Source organism: Drosophila mojavensis, unplaced genomic scaffold, assembly GCF_018153725.1.
Source record: "Drosophila mojavensis isolate 15081-1352.22 unplaced genomic scaffold, ASM1815372v1 contig_136, whole genome shotgun sequence".
Taxonomy (NCBI): domain Eukaryota; kingdom Metazoa; phylum Arthropoda; class Insecta; order Diptera; family Drosophilidae; genus Drosophila; species Drosophila mojavensis.
Genome location: NW_025318667.1, coordinates 2766561 through 2784006, shown reverse-complemented (window position 1 = coordinate 2784006; position 17446 = coordinate 2766561). Strand labels below are relative to the sequence as shown.

At 46.2% G+C, this 17446-nt stretch overlaps 4 protein-coding genes across 4 annotated transcripts in view; 2 read left to right on the top strand and 2 right to left on the bottom strand.

Moving 5' to 3' along the window:
* The window catches only part of LOC6585503 (relaxin receptor 2), a 33775-nt gene extending 26445 nt beyond the window's left edge, over nt 1–7330 (top strand). The window contains exons 12-17 of the mRNA XM_015160931.3: nt 206–322; nt 5304–5539; nt 5601–5715; nt 5800–6099; nt 6884–6957; nt 7015–7330. Of these exons, the coding sequence (XP_015016417.1) occupies nt 206–322; nt 5304–5539; nt 5601–5715; nt 5800–6099; nt 6884–6957; nt 7015–7301 (1129 nt within the window). The 3' untranslated portion in view covers nt 7302–7330. The remainder of the gene's footprint in view (nt 1–205; nt 323–5303; nt 5540–5600; nt 5716–5799; nt 6100–6883; nt 6958–7014) is intronic.
* Nucleotides 7331–7361: 31 nt separating this feature from the next.
* Nucleotides 7362–9246, bottom strand: LOC6585505 (26S proteasome non-ATPase regulatory subunit 5). Its single transcript, XM_002011097.4, has 2 exons — nt 7993–9246; nt 7362–7910 (listed from the first exon to the last, which is right to left on the bottom strand). The coding sequence occupies exons 1-2, from the start codon at nt 9129–9131 to the stop codon at nt 7550–7552; spliced, it is 1500 nt and encodes a 499-aa protein (XP_002011133.1). The 5' UTR covers nt 9132–9246; the 3' UTR covers nt 7362–7549.
* Nucleotides 9247–9721: 475 nt separating this feature from the next.
* On the top strand, nt 9722–11651 carry LOC6585506 (brahma-associated protein of 60 kDa). Its single transcript, XM_002011098.4, has 3 exons — nt 9722–9943; nt 10023–11270; nt 11337–11651. The coding sequence occupies exons 1-3, from the start codon at nt 9833–9835 to the stop codon at nt 11490–11492; spliced, it is 1515 nt and encodes a 504-aa protein (XP_002011134.1). The 5' UTR covers nt 9722–9832; the 3' UTR covers nt 11493–11651.
* Nucleotides 11652–12373: 722 nt separating this feature from the next.
* LOC6585507 (cleft lip and palate transmembrane protein 1-like protein) lies at nt 12374–14573 on the bottom strand. The gene is made up of 2 exons (XM_002011099.4): nt 13460–14573; nt 12374–13379 (listed from the first exon to the last, which is right to left on the bottom strand). Exons 1-2 carry the CDS (start codon nt 14360–14362, stop codon nt 12627–12629), a joined length of 1656 nt encoding a protein of 551 aa, XP_002011135.1. The 5' UTR covers nt 14363–14573; the 3' UTR covers nt 12374–12626.
* Nucleotides 14574–17446: the final 2873 nt, after the last annotated feature.

Here is a 17446-nt window from a genome sequence, read left to right as displayed (position 1 = left end):
CTTCAGCCCACACAGTTTAGGAGTCACTAAGGGAAAGAAGTCTGAACTGTAAACAGAGCATGGCCAAGTCGGCTATAGTCGACTCAAGCACAATACTTTTGCTGCTTCTGTTTGGAATTGCCAAAGATTTTTCCCCCTCTTTCTCTCCCTCTTTCGCCTCTCTCTCTTGCTCTCTTTGTCTCACTGTATCTCTGTCCTTTTTCAGCTACTTCTCGTGGTTTCATTTGTGTCGCGCCGCGCTGCATGTGCGCGTCTGCGATCCCCGCGGCGATGGCATCAGCAGCACCTTCCATCTGCTCGATAATCAGGTGCTGCGCGGCAGGTAAGTGTGCTCTGCCTCCTGCTCTGGCTGCCTCCTGCTCTGGCTGCTCCTTCTCTTCTTCCTACATTGCCTTGTGCACGTCGGCTAATCCTTGGCTGCAACTGACGACATCCGCTCTCCAGTTCACGTTTATGTTTATGTTTACTGTTTACCATTTGGACTCTGCTTATGTTTGCATATTCTTCTCACAGCTCCTTCATAATGCAGCAACGAAATATACCCTGTAATCAGTTGACATGAGAGGCAGGCAAGCATAGACAGATGAGCTGAGTGTCTCCGTTATCATTGGTTACTTGTTATTGTGAGGGATACCCTTTTCCAGCTTTCCATTGGACATCATCATTCCGATGCCTTTAGCTTGCCAAGAAACTTTTGTCTTAGCTCATAATACCCTGATAATACCCTGCATTGGGTGCTGGATATACAAAAGTTGTGTACAATATATATTGAGGAATTTGTGAGCATAGCGAAAAACTGTTCAGCAAGTATAAACAAGCGTTTTACAACACTTAACTAAAAGAGTTATTGAAAAGGGTGAAAAGGTTAAAGCAAAGAGTGTATTGAGAAATGAAAGATGAATGAGTCTAGAGAGAAAGAGAGATAGAGGGAGAGATAGAGGAGTGAGGGAGTGAGAGTGAGAGTGAGAGTGAGAGTGAGAGTGAGAGAGTGAGAGAGAGAGAATGAGAGAGAGAGAGAGAGAGAAAAAGACAGAGAGAGAGAGAGAGGGTAGAGCAAGAGATGAGACGACAAACAAGTGAAATGAGAGATCTGAAGAGAGTCGAGTTAGAGAGATGGGCAAAACTGAGAGAAGTAGAAGAGAAATTTAATGATCGCGAAAATTAATGAGAGTCCGAGATACAAGACAGAGATGAGACAGTGGGAAAACTCGAACAAAACGTTGGTTTCTTTCTTCTTTATATAAATATATATGTAAATTGTTTCGCCTCAAAGTTTGAATGCTGGATTGTGTGACTGCGGTGTATGCTCGGTCTATTTCATGGCATTCCGTATTGCCTATGTGGGCACACTCAGTTGTAGAGGGCACGGCGCAGGCGCTCGCGCAGCACCAGCAAACGCATCTGATGCTGATGATCGTTGCTGCCCAGCGGAGCTGTCGATGGCGGCTCCGCCATCAGGCCGTTCCGGCCGGCACACGGCACGCCTCCGCCTCGATTGCGCGCAACCAAATCCAGATCCATAGCGGGGCTTGTCTCCTGACTCTGACGCTGGTACTCAAAATGCATGATGACCTCTCTTATGTTTACGATTTTCTCCAAAATTTGGACTATTTTTTACGAGGTTTTTTTTTTTGTTTATTGTTTTTTGAACTGTCCTTAGTTTCAACAACTTATAAATAATAAAATGAACTGAGCCTCATTCGTACAGCATTGACAGCCAAGGCCAACTGTTTGAGTCTCTGACGAGTCGATCAAGCACTGTTTGTCTCTCCGTAACTCTTTCTAGCGATTCGTTCGACCAATGTTCCGTCCGTTCTTCTGCTTCTCCCATCGTCCAACTGTTCTTCCGCCTGTTCGTACTTTTGTCTGCCTGTTCGTCCGTACGTTCGCCTGTCGATATCTCTTTCTTCCTGTTCATCCCATTTCCCGAACGTGACTATCGCTGCAAGTGTAAGAGTTAGCTTAGGTATATATCAATAAATCGATAACTTTTTCAGCAAAGTCCATAGAGAACTCTATTTTTGGTAAACCCCAACGCAGGTTTCCAAAATAGAATTTGAAAATTCCTTCGGAACGATGCAGAATAGTGTTTAAGATATGTTCCAGGCCATGACTAAAGAAACTTTAAGGATTTTTCCCATTCCCACTTTAGTTATACTTCAGATGTTTTCCGTTTCGTTCATGCAGGGCAAAGAGATTCGTTTGGTTTTGTGAAACTGGAACTCCCGATAGAGCTTTCAGCTCTACATAGAATACGATCGTCAATTTCATAGCCAGGGCCTTAACTTTGTCAAGTGAACGACCCTCGATTTCCCCTATAGACTGACACTCTGAGTGCAGAGCAAATCAAAACTTGATCCACTTTAACGTAAACCCATCTACAAATTGAGTTGAGGCCTTGAGCCAGTATTATGCAGCCGTTGGCATCCGAGTACAAATTTCTAGCGTTGTTTTGCTTGCATATGAAACTTGGGCAAGTGCCTGAGCACCCGGGCTGGCAAGTTGGGCAAACGTCTTTTTCATTTGGCATTTTTCATTTTCATGTGGGAAAACCAACCAGGAGCAGGCAGCAGGCAGCAGTCAACACTTGTCATCGGCTACTAACTGAGCTGAGTGATTATCCGGCTGGCTGGCTGGCTGACTGTCTGTCTGTTTGTGGAGACTGTGAGAGACGATGCCAAGTGCCCCCGTCTCTCCCTGTGCCTCCTGCTAGTACCAAGCGAAAATGAAAATTACGTTTTTCCTTGAGCTACCCTCACACATCGAGCACATCTAGCTATCTATCCAGCCATTCCTCAGTTTGTTTGTTTGTTTGTTTTGCTTACATTTACACGCTCTGCGTGCTGTCTGAGTTTTCCTTTGCACCCTTTAAAGCCCCCGCCCCCGTCACGTTCCGTCCCCCCCAGCAGCAGCCAACCGGGCGTATGCTTAATGTAAGTTTCACCATGTGTTTGAGCATCCTCATTCGAATCTACTTGTTCAACTGCTGCTCGGCTCTGCTGTGCGTCTAAGCTGCCTGGCAAATATTAACAGCCAGTCACACACACACACACATACACTCTGTCTCCCCCCCCCCCTCCCTCACTCTCTCTGGATGCCAGCACGTCGCGCTGCCTTGCTGGCATGTGCCAGTTACATTATCATATTATTTTTAGTTGACGCTTTCATAAAAATTAAATACTTTTGCTCAGTTCTTTGTTGGTTTTCCCCCTACTCACTTCGCTCTCACTCCCCGCCTTCCATTGCCTCCCCCCTATATCCACCTGGTGCCTGCTTAAAGCGTTATTTGAGCATATGTGAAAGGCTTTTCGGCAACTTGTAGCAGCAAATGCCACACGTCTCCAGTTTCTAGCCGTTTGTCAGAGCTCTAGCCCCACGCGCACACAGAGAACAGATGCATAGCCTCTGCTGTCGGAACGGTGTTGTATAACAGTTGAAAATATCCTATAATTTATTAACAGGCGCTTTTAGCACGTTGTCAAACTTCACCAACTTCAGCTGCCCTCAGTTGAAAGCTCGACTTGACTTTGAGCAAAGCTGGGAATACTCGACTGGTATATATCCTGGTCGACTAGGAGATGCCACGTACATGGAGTGAGTTACAATTCCCATGTAGGTCTGGTGGAATAAAGACATATGTATACGCTAGATAAAACTATAAATAAAATAAGTTATCCACTATATCCATAATCGATTTAAATCGATTTTCATCGATATGCACCAAATTTTCGATGATTTTAAGGCAAGTTAAACTGTATTGCACATAGAGATGAACGAATGGAAGTAACTCTATCCAACGCACAGATCAAAAATGTAGATATACCAGTATATGACAGTATTTATGGGCTCTACCCCACGGTTCCTGCTGCCTGCTGCATACTTTTCAACAGCAGCAATATACCCTGCTTAGTCCTCGGGCAATGAATGATGGGGTGCAATCTAAACTAAAAGCTCGAAAACTTTCAGCATGCAGAACTAAACGAATTATTTATGCAAAAATTCAAACTGAGCAGCTTGAGAATTCCATTAAGCCCGAGTCCATTAAACCGGTTGGAGCCAAAACTTTAAGCAAGTGTCATTCAATCATAATTCCAAGCCATCTTTGCCCGTCAGAGCTGGCTTCAGCATTAAGCCAACAAGTTGTTATGCTTCCTTGTGCTTTGGCGTGTAACTAGAAGGAAATGTTTGCAGAGCAAATGAATGGAAGCGAGCATAAATTACAGTGATTTTATGATAACTGTACAGATCTCGACCCACCTCTCACATCCCACCTTCTAGCTCTCTCTCTCTCCTCTCACTCCGATTGGCAATCAAATCAGAAATAAAGGCCAAGCATTCGCAATTGTCACAAACAGTCATGGCCTCTGTGTGCGCCGAGCTCTGCCGAGGCGAATCCTAATTTCAGCACCAACTATGACTGCAATAATGAGCACCTGGTCTACTACGCCCGCACCCCCCACCCACACACACGTCCATGGCACACAGCTAATTGGCCAATGGCATTCAGTTGAAGTTTGCCTTTGCCACTTAAATTTCCTTTAATTGCCCGAAATTTATGCCAATTGATATTCCATTCGCATTCGCCATGGGACAACTTCCTCTCGCTCTCTCTCCCACCTCTCTGTCCCTATGAATAGCCCCTCTCATTAAGTTCTCATTCTATTTATATTCTGTTCTATTAATAATTCATAGTGCTAGAATAAATATACAGCAAATAATTGCAGCCCCAGAAACGTCGATTTGGCTCAGTTCCAGAGGATGTTTCCTGCGCAAGCTCACTCAATCAGGAAACAAGTTTTTATCTAGATATGCAAATTATCTTACGACTTTATGTTCTTTTAATAAGGGATTTCAGTTGTTCAATAAAGCATTTTAATCAATTAACGAATCAATCTATCAATAAATCAACTCATAAAACTCTTTCAGCTATGAAGATTTAGTATTTCATAGTTTTCTCGCCTTTTCAACAGAGCTCTGTTTACCAGTCAGTCAATCCATCAATCAGTCGATTCAACAATCGGTCCCTCCATCAATCAATCAGTCACTTCCTCACATCATTCCATCGACTAACGTTGTGAGCACAGCTTCAATCAAGCAATCAAGCCAAATCTTCATCAATCATAAACTGTCAATATTTATTTTGTTATGCATTGGGTATCACTCCTCCGAGCACTTTATCGTGAATCGATCTATCAATAGAGCCATCCATCAATTAATCAGTCAATTGTACTCACTGCTTTGCTCTCTCTCTCTCTCTCTCTCTCTTTCCTCTCCTCTCTTCTCTCTCCCGCCACCTTCCCTAGCGTTTGGATCATGGCTTCGATTGCCGTCGTTGGCAATCTGCTCGTTCTGGCCGGACGATATTTCTACAAGTCGCGCAGCAATGTGGAGCACTCGCTCTACCTGCGCCACCTGGCGGCCAGCGACTTCCTAATGGGCATCTACCTGACGCTGATTGCCTGCGCCGACATCAGCTTCCGCGGGCAGTACATACGACACGAGGAGTCCTGGCGACACAGCGAGCTCTGCGCCTTTGCCGGTGGGTAGACATAGAGATGGTAACCCCAACTATAACTAACTGTATTTTGAGCTATTTGCAGGCTTCCTGAGCACCTTCAGCTGTCAGTCGTCGACTCTGCTGCTCACGCTCGTCACCTGGGATCGCCTGATGTCGGTCACCAGGCCCCTGAAGCCACGCGATACGGAGAAAGTTAGGTAACTGTCAGCTGACGTTTGGCAACACTGGTGCATAGTGCTGTAAAACGTGCTGCTATTGAAATGAGCAATCCATTCTTGCAGAATCGTACTGCGCCTGCTCCTGGTGTGGGGCATCAGCTTTGGCCTGGCCGCCGCTCCGCTCCTGACCAACGACTACTTCGGCGAGCATTTCTATGGGAATAACGGCGTCTGCCTCTCGCTGCACATACACGATCCGTATGCCAAGGGCTGGGAGTACTCGGCTCTGCTGTTCATCTGCATCAACACCGTCTCCCTGATCTTCATACTCTACTCCTATGTGCGCATGCTCCAGGCCATCCGGGACTCCGGCGGCGGCATGCGAAGCACCCACAGCGGGCGAGACAGCGTGGTGGCGACGCGGTGAGTACTGTGTGGAGCTAGTCCTCTGGGAATGGCCTAGTATATATAGTATACTGGTATAAATATAATATATCGGTTAGTCGATTCACTAAGAAAGAGACCCTCAGGCTTCACTACAGCTTCTACAGTAGAGCCAATAGGGGGACACAAATTTTCTAAATGTTTTCCTAAGGACTTGTATGTGTATAGTAGGTAGTCAATAAAAATAGGGCTATATGATCTTTGTATAGTCTCTCTATACATAAACAATTCATATGCGGTCTTTAATCTGTGAGCAGTCTCTACAGTATTGGAAGAACATGGCCATGTTAAGCATATGTAAACTTTATATACTCCATTAAGGCCATGTTAAGCATATGTAAATTTTATATACTCCACTATACAGTCGATTGCCTCTTTAGTTAATACATAGCTTAAAAAGATTATATACTATATCTATACTATCTATAGACTGATAAGTCTACAGTTTATACTATCTCTCTCTCTCTCTCTCTCTTTTTCTCTCTATACCTTCATAATGTATATACAACTTATAAAGAGTCTTAATGGACTTCTATCTTTGTAATATATACGCTATATATAAGGTTTCTTCTATGTCGTCTTTGTGCTTTGATAAATTCCCAAAATCCTTTGCATAAAATAGACATTTAGACTTTAGCTCAGTTATTTAGTTCCAGTTAAAGTCAGCAGCTACGCTCTCTAATCTAATGCGCAACTATCTTCCATCTCTTTTCGATTCATAAAGTAGTATATTATATTACAATATCTGTGCTTTCTCCTGCAGCTTTGCCATCATTGTGACCACCGACTGCGCCTGCTGGCTGCCCATAATCGTAGTCAAGGTGGCTGCGCTCTCAGGTAAGTGCAGCTCACACTCTCTGTCTCTCCCTCTCTTTCTAATCTGTGCCTTTCTAGGCTGTGTTATATCGCCCGATCTGTATGCCTGGCTGGCAGTGATGGTGCTGCCAGTGAACTCGGCGCTCAATCCGGTGCTCTACACCCTGACGACAGCCGCGTTTAAGCAGCAGTTGCGTCGCTACTGCCACACGCTGCCCACCTGCTCCCTGGGCAACAACGAGACGCGCTCCCAGACGCAGACGGCCTACGAATCGGGTCTGAGCGTCAGCTTAGCTCACATGGGCGGTGGCTTCGGCGGATCGGGACGTAAGCACATGTCGCACCGGCACATGAGCTATCTGTAGGATGGCAGCCCTCGATTCTCTATAAATGTGATCTAAATAGTTACGAAAGGAAAGAAAATGTTAAATTACTATAAATTATATTATTACAATTGTATTGTAAATACAGATATATTTGGAATTTTGGGCGCAGTTCGCAACTGCAAAGAATTAACATTCGTTTCTCTCTCCCTCTAGGATGTCGACTAAAACCTTATATACTATGTAGAAGAAGTTGCTCTACAGTGTAGCTACGACTATGATTGCTACTTCTATTGAGGTTCGGTGGCTATGTTGACATCGGCCTGCACATGATATGGCCCCTCGTTCACGTAGGCGGTGAAGCGAACGATTTCGGTCGCCGAGAACTCGTTGCTGACGGACAGCAGCTCCATGATTTGCCACTTGAGATACTTGACGTCCTTGTGCAGATCATGCTGACGCGAGAGCAGGAACTCTATGGCACCGCCCGTGCACTGCACCGCCTTGCAGCCCCATTGGTACTGGCAGAGGGTCTTCAGCAGGCCCAGCGCGGCCAGCTGCAAGTCGGGAAACGGTGTGTGCAGCAGATCCATAATGTGATTCACCTGCTGTCCGCCCGCAAAGCACTCATACCAGTTCTTCAAAATGACACTGCAAGCAATAAAGCGAAAGAGGGAGAGGGAGAGAGAGATAGTAAGTGAGAACTATTCAAAGACTCATTTGGGTTGCTCACCTGAGCTCCTGGCTGACTGGCGCATTGATCGCATAGATGACATCGAGCGAGTTGAGCATGCGGATTTTCAGCGGCGGCGACAGGCTCTTCGTGTAGCCAGAATACTTGCGCAGCAGTTGCTCCATGGCCGGCTGGAACTGGACATGCATTAGCATCTTGCCCTGCACGGTGCTGGCTAGATTGGCCAGCGTGTCCATGGCCGTGGGCAGCACTGACTCGTCGCCCGAGGCTAGCAGGTCGAATAGGCAGGCCAGCATATGCGGATAGCCGGTGATGATCTTTTGCGGCTGGACAGCGGCAATTTTGCCAAAGAACTTCATAATGCTTGGTATCAGCAGCGAGTCCAGTGGATTCTCCTCGATGCGCTGCACCCGACTGCTGATAATGTCGAAGACGCGGCGTTTCTCCATGTAGCTCAGGCCGTGATTCTGCTCGGCCAGTGGCACAAGTATCTCCATGACGCTCGCCTGCAGCAGCACGTCGTCGTTGTCCAGCTCACTGAGCGCCGCGTCCAAGATGAACTCCACGGAGGACAGGGAGTCGGCACTGCGCTTGGCTAGCATGACGCCCAGCTCGTAGGCGCGACAGCGCACAACCTCGTTCTGCTTGAGCAGCTGCAGCAGCTTCGACTGCACGCGCTCATCATTCAGCCCTTGGCTGAGCACAATGGTCAGAATGTTGATGGCCGCCGAGCTGCATTGTGTCTCAGGCTGCTGCAGTTCGTCAAGCACATAGACGAGCAGCTCGTTGCTGGGCAGTGGCTGAATTTTATTGGTGCTGGCCTGTTGACGGCGCAACTCCTTCAGCAGATTGTTCAGTACAAGGGCACGCAGTGCGGGATTCGAATGATGCAGAGCCGGGTTGAGCAGCTGCGGCAAAGAGGCGTCGGTGATGTCGAACTGCAGTTGGTCCAGACAGGTACTCATGAAGTCGGTACACAGGTTGACTAGCGGCTCCTTCTCCGTTCCCTCAACAACGGCGCATTCGTAAAGCGCCGGCGCACGTAAGAGCAACTCAATTATTTTTCGCGGCAGCGCCGATTGTTTGTTGATTTTTGTATACATGCTGGTGAGCGTCTCCATGCGCTTGCCCTTTGCATTTAGCTCGCGTAAATTTGTTTGCCACCATTCCTCATCCATATTTGTGTCTTCGACTGAATATTTCGGTTTGCTCAAAATATAGATTCGAGTGTCAAAAGCAAAATACAACAAATAAAGCAACAGCCTACCTATCGATAAGAACTAGGATTGTCGATTAACGCCAGTCACGTTCATTGTGTGACCGTTTAGGGTACACTTTCAAAATACCTAAAAATAACAAATATCACAGAAGTAGTAAGTATTTAATTAACATTATATATGTTTCTAAATGATAGCACCAATAATATATTCTTGAATTAAGTAACCGCTATTTATAATAAACAAATGTAAAATGATCCACAAATGTATTGTCAAACCCATGAATATGATAGGAATATAGCTTGCGATCATATGTTTGTACGTCGATATATCGGTCCAAGAAGATATAATAATTGTGTTAAATTTTAAATATAAATTTAAAGTATATCTTTTAATATAAGCTAAATAATATTTATTACTAAAATTTTTCGATGTTAAGCAAACTCAGCAAAATATATTCCCAAAAATATCGGCAAAATAGATAAATTGTTATTTTAGTATTTATTGCGCAGTGAAACTATCGATAGCCACTTGGCACTTTACAACCCTAAGTAGGACGCCATTTTACAGAGTTTTTTTTATGTGACGCAGCGTTGTTGTAATCAAAAAAATTGTAATTTTTCGTGAATTGCAGCAAGTGCAAAGGTGAAACAGAATTAAAGATGTCTCAACGCTTTGCGCCTGGCCAAGCGCCGGTGCAGTCACGCTACCAACCGCCGCCCCAGGCCCCCGGAATGCGTCCCTATCCGCCAGGCACCGGTTCCACTTTCGCGGTAAGTGATGGAATCAAATCATCGATTATCTCTCAATTTTCACAATGGGCTCGTTTCTTTTCTCTGTATGGCTGAGCAGCCACGCGGCTTTCCGCTACACCCGAACACAACGCAGCCCGTTCCTGGCAGCGTTGCCGCTCCAGTTGGACCCGGACCCGCTCTGCTGCAGCGCACCACCCAGCCCACCTTCCAGAGCGGCCTGCGCGGCAGTGGCTCGGGCGGTGGCGGCGGCGGCGGTAGTAAGCGCTCGGCCGAGTCGCGTAGCCTGAACAGCGGCCCCAACAAGGGTGAATTTGTCGCTGGTGCCAAAAAGAAGAAGAAGCTGGCGGACAAGATATTGCCACAGAAGGTTCGAGATCTGGTGCCGGAGTCACAGGCCTACATGGACCTGTTGACCTTCGAACGCAAGCTGGACGCGACTATCATGCGCAAGCGGCTGGACATACAGGAGGCGCTCAAGCGGCCAATGAAGCAGAAGCGCAAGCTGCGCATCTTCATCTCGAATACATTCTATCCGAGCAAGGAGCCGAGCAACGATGGAGACGAAGGTGCCGTTGCGTCGTGGGAGCTGCGAGTCGAGGGCCGGCTGCTGGAGGATGGCAAGGGCGATCCCAACACAAAGATTAAGCGCAAATTCTCATCATTCTTCAAGTCGCTGGTCATCGAGCTGGATAAGGAGCTGTATGGGCCGGACAACCACCTGGTCGAATGGCATCGCACACACACCACCCAGGAGACGGACGGGTTTCAGGTGAAGCGGCCCGGCGATCGCAATGTGCGCTGCACCATCCTGCTGCTGCTCGACTACCAGCCGCTGCAGTTCAAGCTGGATCCCCGGCTCGCTCGGCTGCTGGGCGTGCACACGCAGACGCGGCCGGTGATAATATCGGCGCTGTGGCAGTACATCAAGACGCACAAGCTGCAGGATGCCCATGAGCGGGAGTATATCAATTGCGACAAGTATTTGGAGCAGATCTTCAGCTGCCAGCGCATGAAGTTCGCCGAGATACCGCAGCGGCTGAATCCGCTGCTGCATCCGCCAGATCCGATAGTGATCAACCATTTCATTGAGAGCGGGGCAGAGAACAAACAGACCGCCTGCTACGACATCGACGTTGAGGTGGACGACACGCTCAAGAACCAAATGAATAACTTCTTGATGAGCACCGCTAGCCAGCAGGAGATCCAGGGACTGGACACAAAGATACACGAGACCGTGGACACGATCAACCAAATGAAAACGAATCGCGAATTCTTTCTCAGCTTTGCCAAGGATCCGCAAATGTTCATCCACCGCTGGATAATCAGCCAGACGCGGGATCTCAAGGTAAGGCTGGAGAATGGAATCATTCCAAAAAATGGCAATTCTAACCATTTTGTGTTCTCTGACCAGCTCATGACCGATGTGGTCGGCAATCCGGAGGAGGAGCGCCGCGCCGAGTTCTACTATCAGCCCTGGACGCATGAAGCTGTATCGCGCTACTTCTTCACCAAGGTGAATCAGAAGCGCGCCGAGCTGGAGCAGGCATTGGGCATACGCAATGGCTAAGCTGTGGACTGAGCGGTTGTGCTCCATCGATGTCAATGTCAATGTCCAAGTCCATGTCCAAGCAGTACGGCAAACTCTTTTTTCCTTCGGCAGTTTAGTTTAAGCCCTAAATGCTACACACCCTATACATATATATATATATATATACTATATACATAATTCTATCATTTTTTTGCCAACAACAAAATCAGCGATAGCTGCAAAAACCAACAAATAAAAAGTGTAATACAAAATGTGAGCGAGGCAATACTTGAGGATTAGCTAGAGCGCAAGAGTACTGTAGTTGCTATAAGGATTCACTGTAGCTCATATATCAGATGCTAGTCCCTAGGTTCCCGTATGCAATGTAGACTTAGGTAGACCAGGGAAATGTTCTAAAGGTTTTAATGTATTAGCCAAATGTAAAGAAGCTGTCGATGCTTGAATGAGATAGCCTAGAATATGGCCAAGTTAGGGCTTGGCATGCTCAAGGATAAATCTTAGTCCAAGAAGGGGCATAATTTAGAATCTAGTCTAAGACCCGGCACTGTCAAGCCTCTAATCCATCACATAATAGAATCTAGCCTGATCTAGGATTTGTAAGTCTAGAATATGACATAGTCTAGAAGCTAGCAAAACTCCAAGACTTCATCCAATATGTGCTCCAATGTATGCTTATGGGATCTGGCATAGTCTACTACGTAGTAAAGTCAAGGATCTGGTAATTCATCTATTACTTAAAATATTATCGATATTAACGTCTAATCGAGCCAAATCAGAACTCCAATCTATGTGAAAAGGTTTTATAGAGGATTCGCTTAAGCTCGCCTCTAGATTAAGAGATCTTTCTATAGGATATATGCATATAGAGCGGATGTAAAGCAAAACACTTGATGGCGAAATTTGATTAATTGAAGATGCTTGCATTTGCTACAATTAACAGTTACATGTGTGTTTGATGTGTGCGTGTGTGTGTGTGTGTGTGTGTGTGTGTGTGTGTTTATGATGGATTACAGCCTAAATAAATCGACGGAATGTTCAACTGCATTTCAATAGACATGAATATACATGAAAGCAGTTGCTTCTCTCTTCTCTAAAGCTCTCGCTCTCGCTCTAGCTCTTGCTCCTCTATCTATCCTCTATCTCTATCTTTGTCTAGTCCTGCTTGGGGTGGGTGTTGTCGCCAGCTGGCGGGGCTGTCTCATCAATGGCCACGCCGGAGTCGACGCGAGTCTTGTCCACGGGATAGAGCCAGCGCTGATAGAGATAGATGATGAAGACAATGTCGTCGCGCAGACAGGCGACGCGATGGGCCGTTGGCATGGTGATGATGAAGGCGAAGAAGTCGTCGATGAAGGTGTTGAATGCTTTGTACATGAAGGCGCGCCAGGGCAGAGCCGCCACCGACTTTAGCTTGTAATTGACGAACAGCTGCGGCAGCATGAACAGGAAGCCGAAGGCGTAGACTCCGTTCACCAGCGAGTTGAGTGTCCAGCTGTACCAGGAGCGGTGCGGCTGATAAAGCAGCGAGTAGACAGCGCCGCCCAGACACAGCGGATACAGCAGGTAGCTCAGGTAGCGCATGCCCTCCCGATCGAACTGCTGCGTCTGCTGCTCGGCCAGCTGGCCGGGCTCCGGCTGCTCGGCCTCCTGCAGCTTGCGGGTAATGAACGAGGTAAAGGTGAAGTGCAGGCGCAGGATCTTCTTGCATTTCCACAGCTCGATCAGCGTGCCGAGGCCGACGGGAACGAGCACCAGATAGGAGGTCTGTTCGTCCAGCAGATAGAGGAAGATGACGAACTGCGAGAAGGCGCGCCACAAGGTGGTCCGTGTGGACAGGCCCTCGTAGGACTGCTTCTTGCGCCAGAAGGCGACGTCGTTCTTGAAGCTCAGGAAGTCGAAGAGCATCTGCAAGGGCGACAAAGAGAGAGGAGAAGGGGAAGGAGTAAGTGCATCAGACAGATCTCTTCATCTGTCTAGCTACTCACGTGCACGCTGGACACAAAGATGGTGCCACAGAGCAGATAAACGTTCGTGTCGGAGAAGATGCCCTTCACCTCGTCGATGTCCTTCTCGGCAAAGCCAATGGACTTGAGCGCCAGGGTGGCGTGCTCCATGAGCAGCATCAGTCGCAGCTTGCCCATCCCAACGGGTCTGTAGTGGAAGCTGAATGTGAATTCGGTGGTGTTGCTGGTCACCGGCACCAGGTGCTTCAGTCTCGTGTTGAACATGTCCGTCTGCAGGATGGGCAAAATCTGCTGCATGCGATTCACGCGGATCAGCGGCGCCAGTTCGGGCGGCAAGTCCGCCTGGGAGAGAGCGAACATGTCCGTCAGCAGGGTCACGTAGACGTTCGAGCGAATGTGTGTTGTGGGCTTATCCGATTTAACGGCTTGATTCTTTTTCTTGAGCTGCTGCTGCTGCTGCTCGGTGGACTCCGCCTTCTCGTTTTGATTGATCAGATTAAAAGTCTCGGCGCGTGGCACCATATAGTCGCAGAGATTGAGCGTGTGCAGCACCGTGGGTCCATCGCGCTTCAGGGTGCGCCATTCCAGAGGCTCGCCCTCCAGGGCCAGCCCCACGTGCAGAAATAGGGTGCCATTGCGTCGGGTCTTCAGCGGCACGTCGATCTTAAAGTCGTGGTCGAACGGCTGCGCATAGTCGAAGCGCTTCACCTTGTACACCTCGGTCACCTCATTGGCGATGGGATTCCGGTTCTGTGAGCTGAACAGGGCCAGCTGCATGCGTGGCCGCTCGGCCAGGAAGGAGGTGTAGCAGGGCGAGCCAGTACACTGCAGACCCCTGAATAGCTGCGACATTTGGTAGATCGAGTGGAGGATGTAGGCCAAGAATACCACGCCCACCACCGTCGTGATCGAAGGCATGGCCATGATGCGGCACGGTTCCGGAACCACGGAACCAAAGCCAAGTCCACCAGCGACTGCGGTCTGCCTCTTTTCCCAACAATTCGTGCGAAATTCCGACAGAGGATATGTCAGAGGAAACCGATTTCTTGCTTATTTAATTAAAGGCCAGAAATGCCGGCGTAGCAAAGTTTCAGTGTTGCAAAATGCGCACAAGCTTTAGTCGAATGGCGCAAGCTCATGCAGCCTTGCGACTAAATTTCGAACTCACAAAATATCGGCAGCTATTTAAAATGTTGGATGGAATAAGCGCGAGTGAGAAAATGAAATAAGAGAATGCAATTAAATTATGAATAGTGCTGACATTTGCTAAACTTTTAGTTTAGCTTAGTTTGAAAAGCGGCTAAAAAATACCGAAAACAATTGCACCATTTTGGTATATTTGCTGTTACAAATACATAAAGTAGGTACACCAATGCTATGTGCAGCCACTAACCAGAGAACACATAGACCGGACAAGTAGTGTAAAGCGTTTTGCACACTTTTTTTAGGGAGTTATCTCCCAGACACTTCGTATTTGCTCGGCTCTTCAGTTTTTGGGTTCGGGCTACGAAAATATACGAAAGCACAATCATTTCGCTTCATGCGCTCGACCGAGATGGTCGACTGTTGAACAAAAGATCCCTCTGCGCTGAATGTTTCCCTTGCTCTCTCTCTCTCACGATGCTCTCTGCTCTCTCAAATATGTATATGTATGTATGCATGTGAGCACAAGCAGCGCTCACAAATTGAAATTTCTTCGCAGCGAGAGCCCATGCCTACCCTTATGTGTGAAGAGTATACCGAACTTTTCAAACCGTTTGCCATGCGTTTTCGTTATTATTTGTGGGAAGGGTATGAAAGCGTTGGTGCGCATAATGAAAATGTTTTCGCGACGAGCATGCACACACACACTGACAGTATGCTACATGTACTATGAGCATTTGTATGCCTGTGTGCGAAGCTCTTGCTGCCTGTAGCAATTTTTAATCCCAGCATTTGCATTTGGTCGATCTTGTGAAGTGCTCACATACATATGTATGTATGTATGTATATACATTTGATTGTGTGTACGCATGGGAGGCGCTGCTCACAATTTTGGGATATAACTTGTAGAAGCACTTGTATGCCTGTGTGCCTTTACATGTGCGTGTGTGTATGTGTTTGTATGTAAGCATGGGAGATGAACATTGGCGTGTGCCTCCCTCAACTTAGAATGGTGTGAACGATTTTGGGTTTTATTTGAAGAGGCGCGCTTATGTTTAAGTACCTGATTTCATTCAATGATCGTGGGTTTGCCTATCAGAATGAATGTTTTTTAAAAATGTGGTACCTGATTAATCCCAGTGGGCAAAATGGGATGTGTTTTTTGAACCCTTGCACTTGTGCATACATATGCAGGTCAATTTGGCACCTTTTTAAAAAGATGAATACAGGTAAACAGGTCAAATTGACCCTTTTTACAAAAATTGCATACCAAAATTGCCCAAATTGACCCTTTTTTAAAAAGAGGCATCCGTTAGATGTCGTAACCGTAAACAATAAATAAATAACAAAATGTACTATATGTTTATGTTTTATATTTATTTATTCAAATGTATTATTGTCGAATAATTTTTAATTTCGTTTTACTTAGATTACTAGTTTTACTAACTATGCTATCTGTTAACCATTTACAATTTTTTCTTATTAAAATTAACACAAATTGATTAAGCAAGAATTTTCGATGGTTAAAGCAAGGGTGGCTAGGGGAAAACCATTCATTATGAGAGATTGACTTAGCTGTAGCGTGCATGCAGTGCAAAACAATTCCAATGGGCAAAATGGGATGTGTTTTTTTAACCCTTGCACTTGTGCATACATATGTAGGTAAATTTGACACCTTTTTAAAAAGATGAATACGTAAATAGGTCAAATTGATAATTTTTACAAAAATTTGGATTAATCAGGTACCACATTTTTAAAAAACATTCATTCTGATAGGCAAACCCACGATCATTGAATGAAATCAGGTACTTAAACATAAGCGCGCCTCTTCAAATAAAACCCAAAATCGTTCACACCATTCTAAGTTGAGGGAGGCACACGCCAATGTTCATCTCCCATGCATACATACAAACACATACACACACGCACATGTAAAGGCACACAGGCATACAAGTGCTTCTACAAGTTATATCCCAAAATTGTGAGCAGCGCCTCCCATGCGTACACACAATCAAATGTATATACATACATACATACATATGTATGTGAGCACTTCACAAGATCGACCAAATGCAAATGCTGGGATTAAAAATTGCTACAGGCAGCAAGAGCTTCGCACACAGGCATACAAATGCTCATAGTACATGTAGCATACTGTCAGTGTGTGTGTGCATGCTCGTCGCGAAAACATTTTCATTATGCGCACCAACGCTTTCATACCCTTCCCACAAATAATAACGAAAACGCATGGCAAACGGTTTGAAAAGTTCGGTATACTCTTCACACATAAGGGTAGGCATGGGCTCTCGCTGCGAAGAAATTTCAATTTGTGAGCGCTGCTTGTGCTCACATGCATACATACATATACATATTTGAGAGAGCAGAGAGCATCGTGAGAGAGAGAGAGCAAGGGAAACATTCAGCGCAGAGGGATCTTTTGTTCAACAGTCGACCATCTCGGTCGAGCGCATGAAGCGAAATGATTGTGCTTTCGTATATTTTCGTAGCCCGAACCCAAAAACTGAAGAGCCGAGCAAATACGAAGTGTCTGGGAGATAACTCCCTAAAAAAAGTGTGCAAAACGCTTTACACTACTTGTCCGGTCTATGTGTTCTCTGGTTAGTGGTGCAGCCCTGGCCGAGGGAAATGTTTCGTTCAGCAATGTGACCAGCTTCAGTCAAACCGCCAAAGAAATACAATTCAAATTCAATAATAAAAATCCGTTTTTATATATTTTTTATTTGGTAGCAGTTTTATTTAAAGGTTTATACATATTACACGTATATATAGGTATATATATATATATATTTAGTAAATATATACATGAACTTGTAAAATTAGGTACTAGAGTTGTATTTTTTGTAA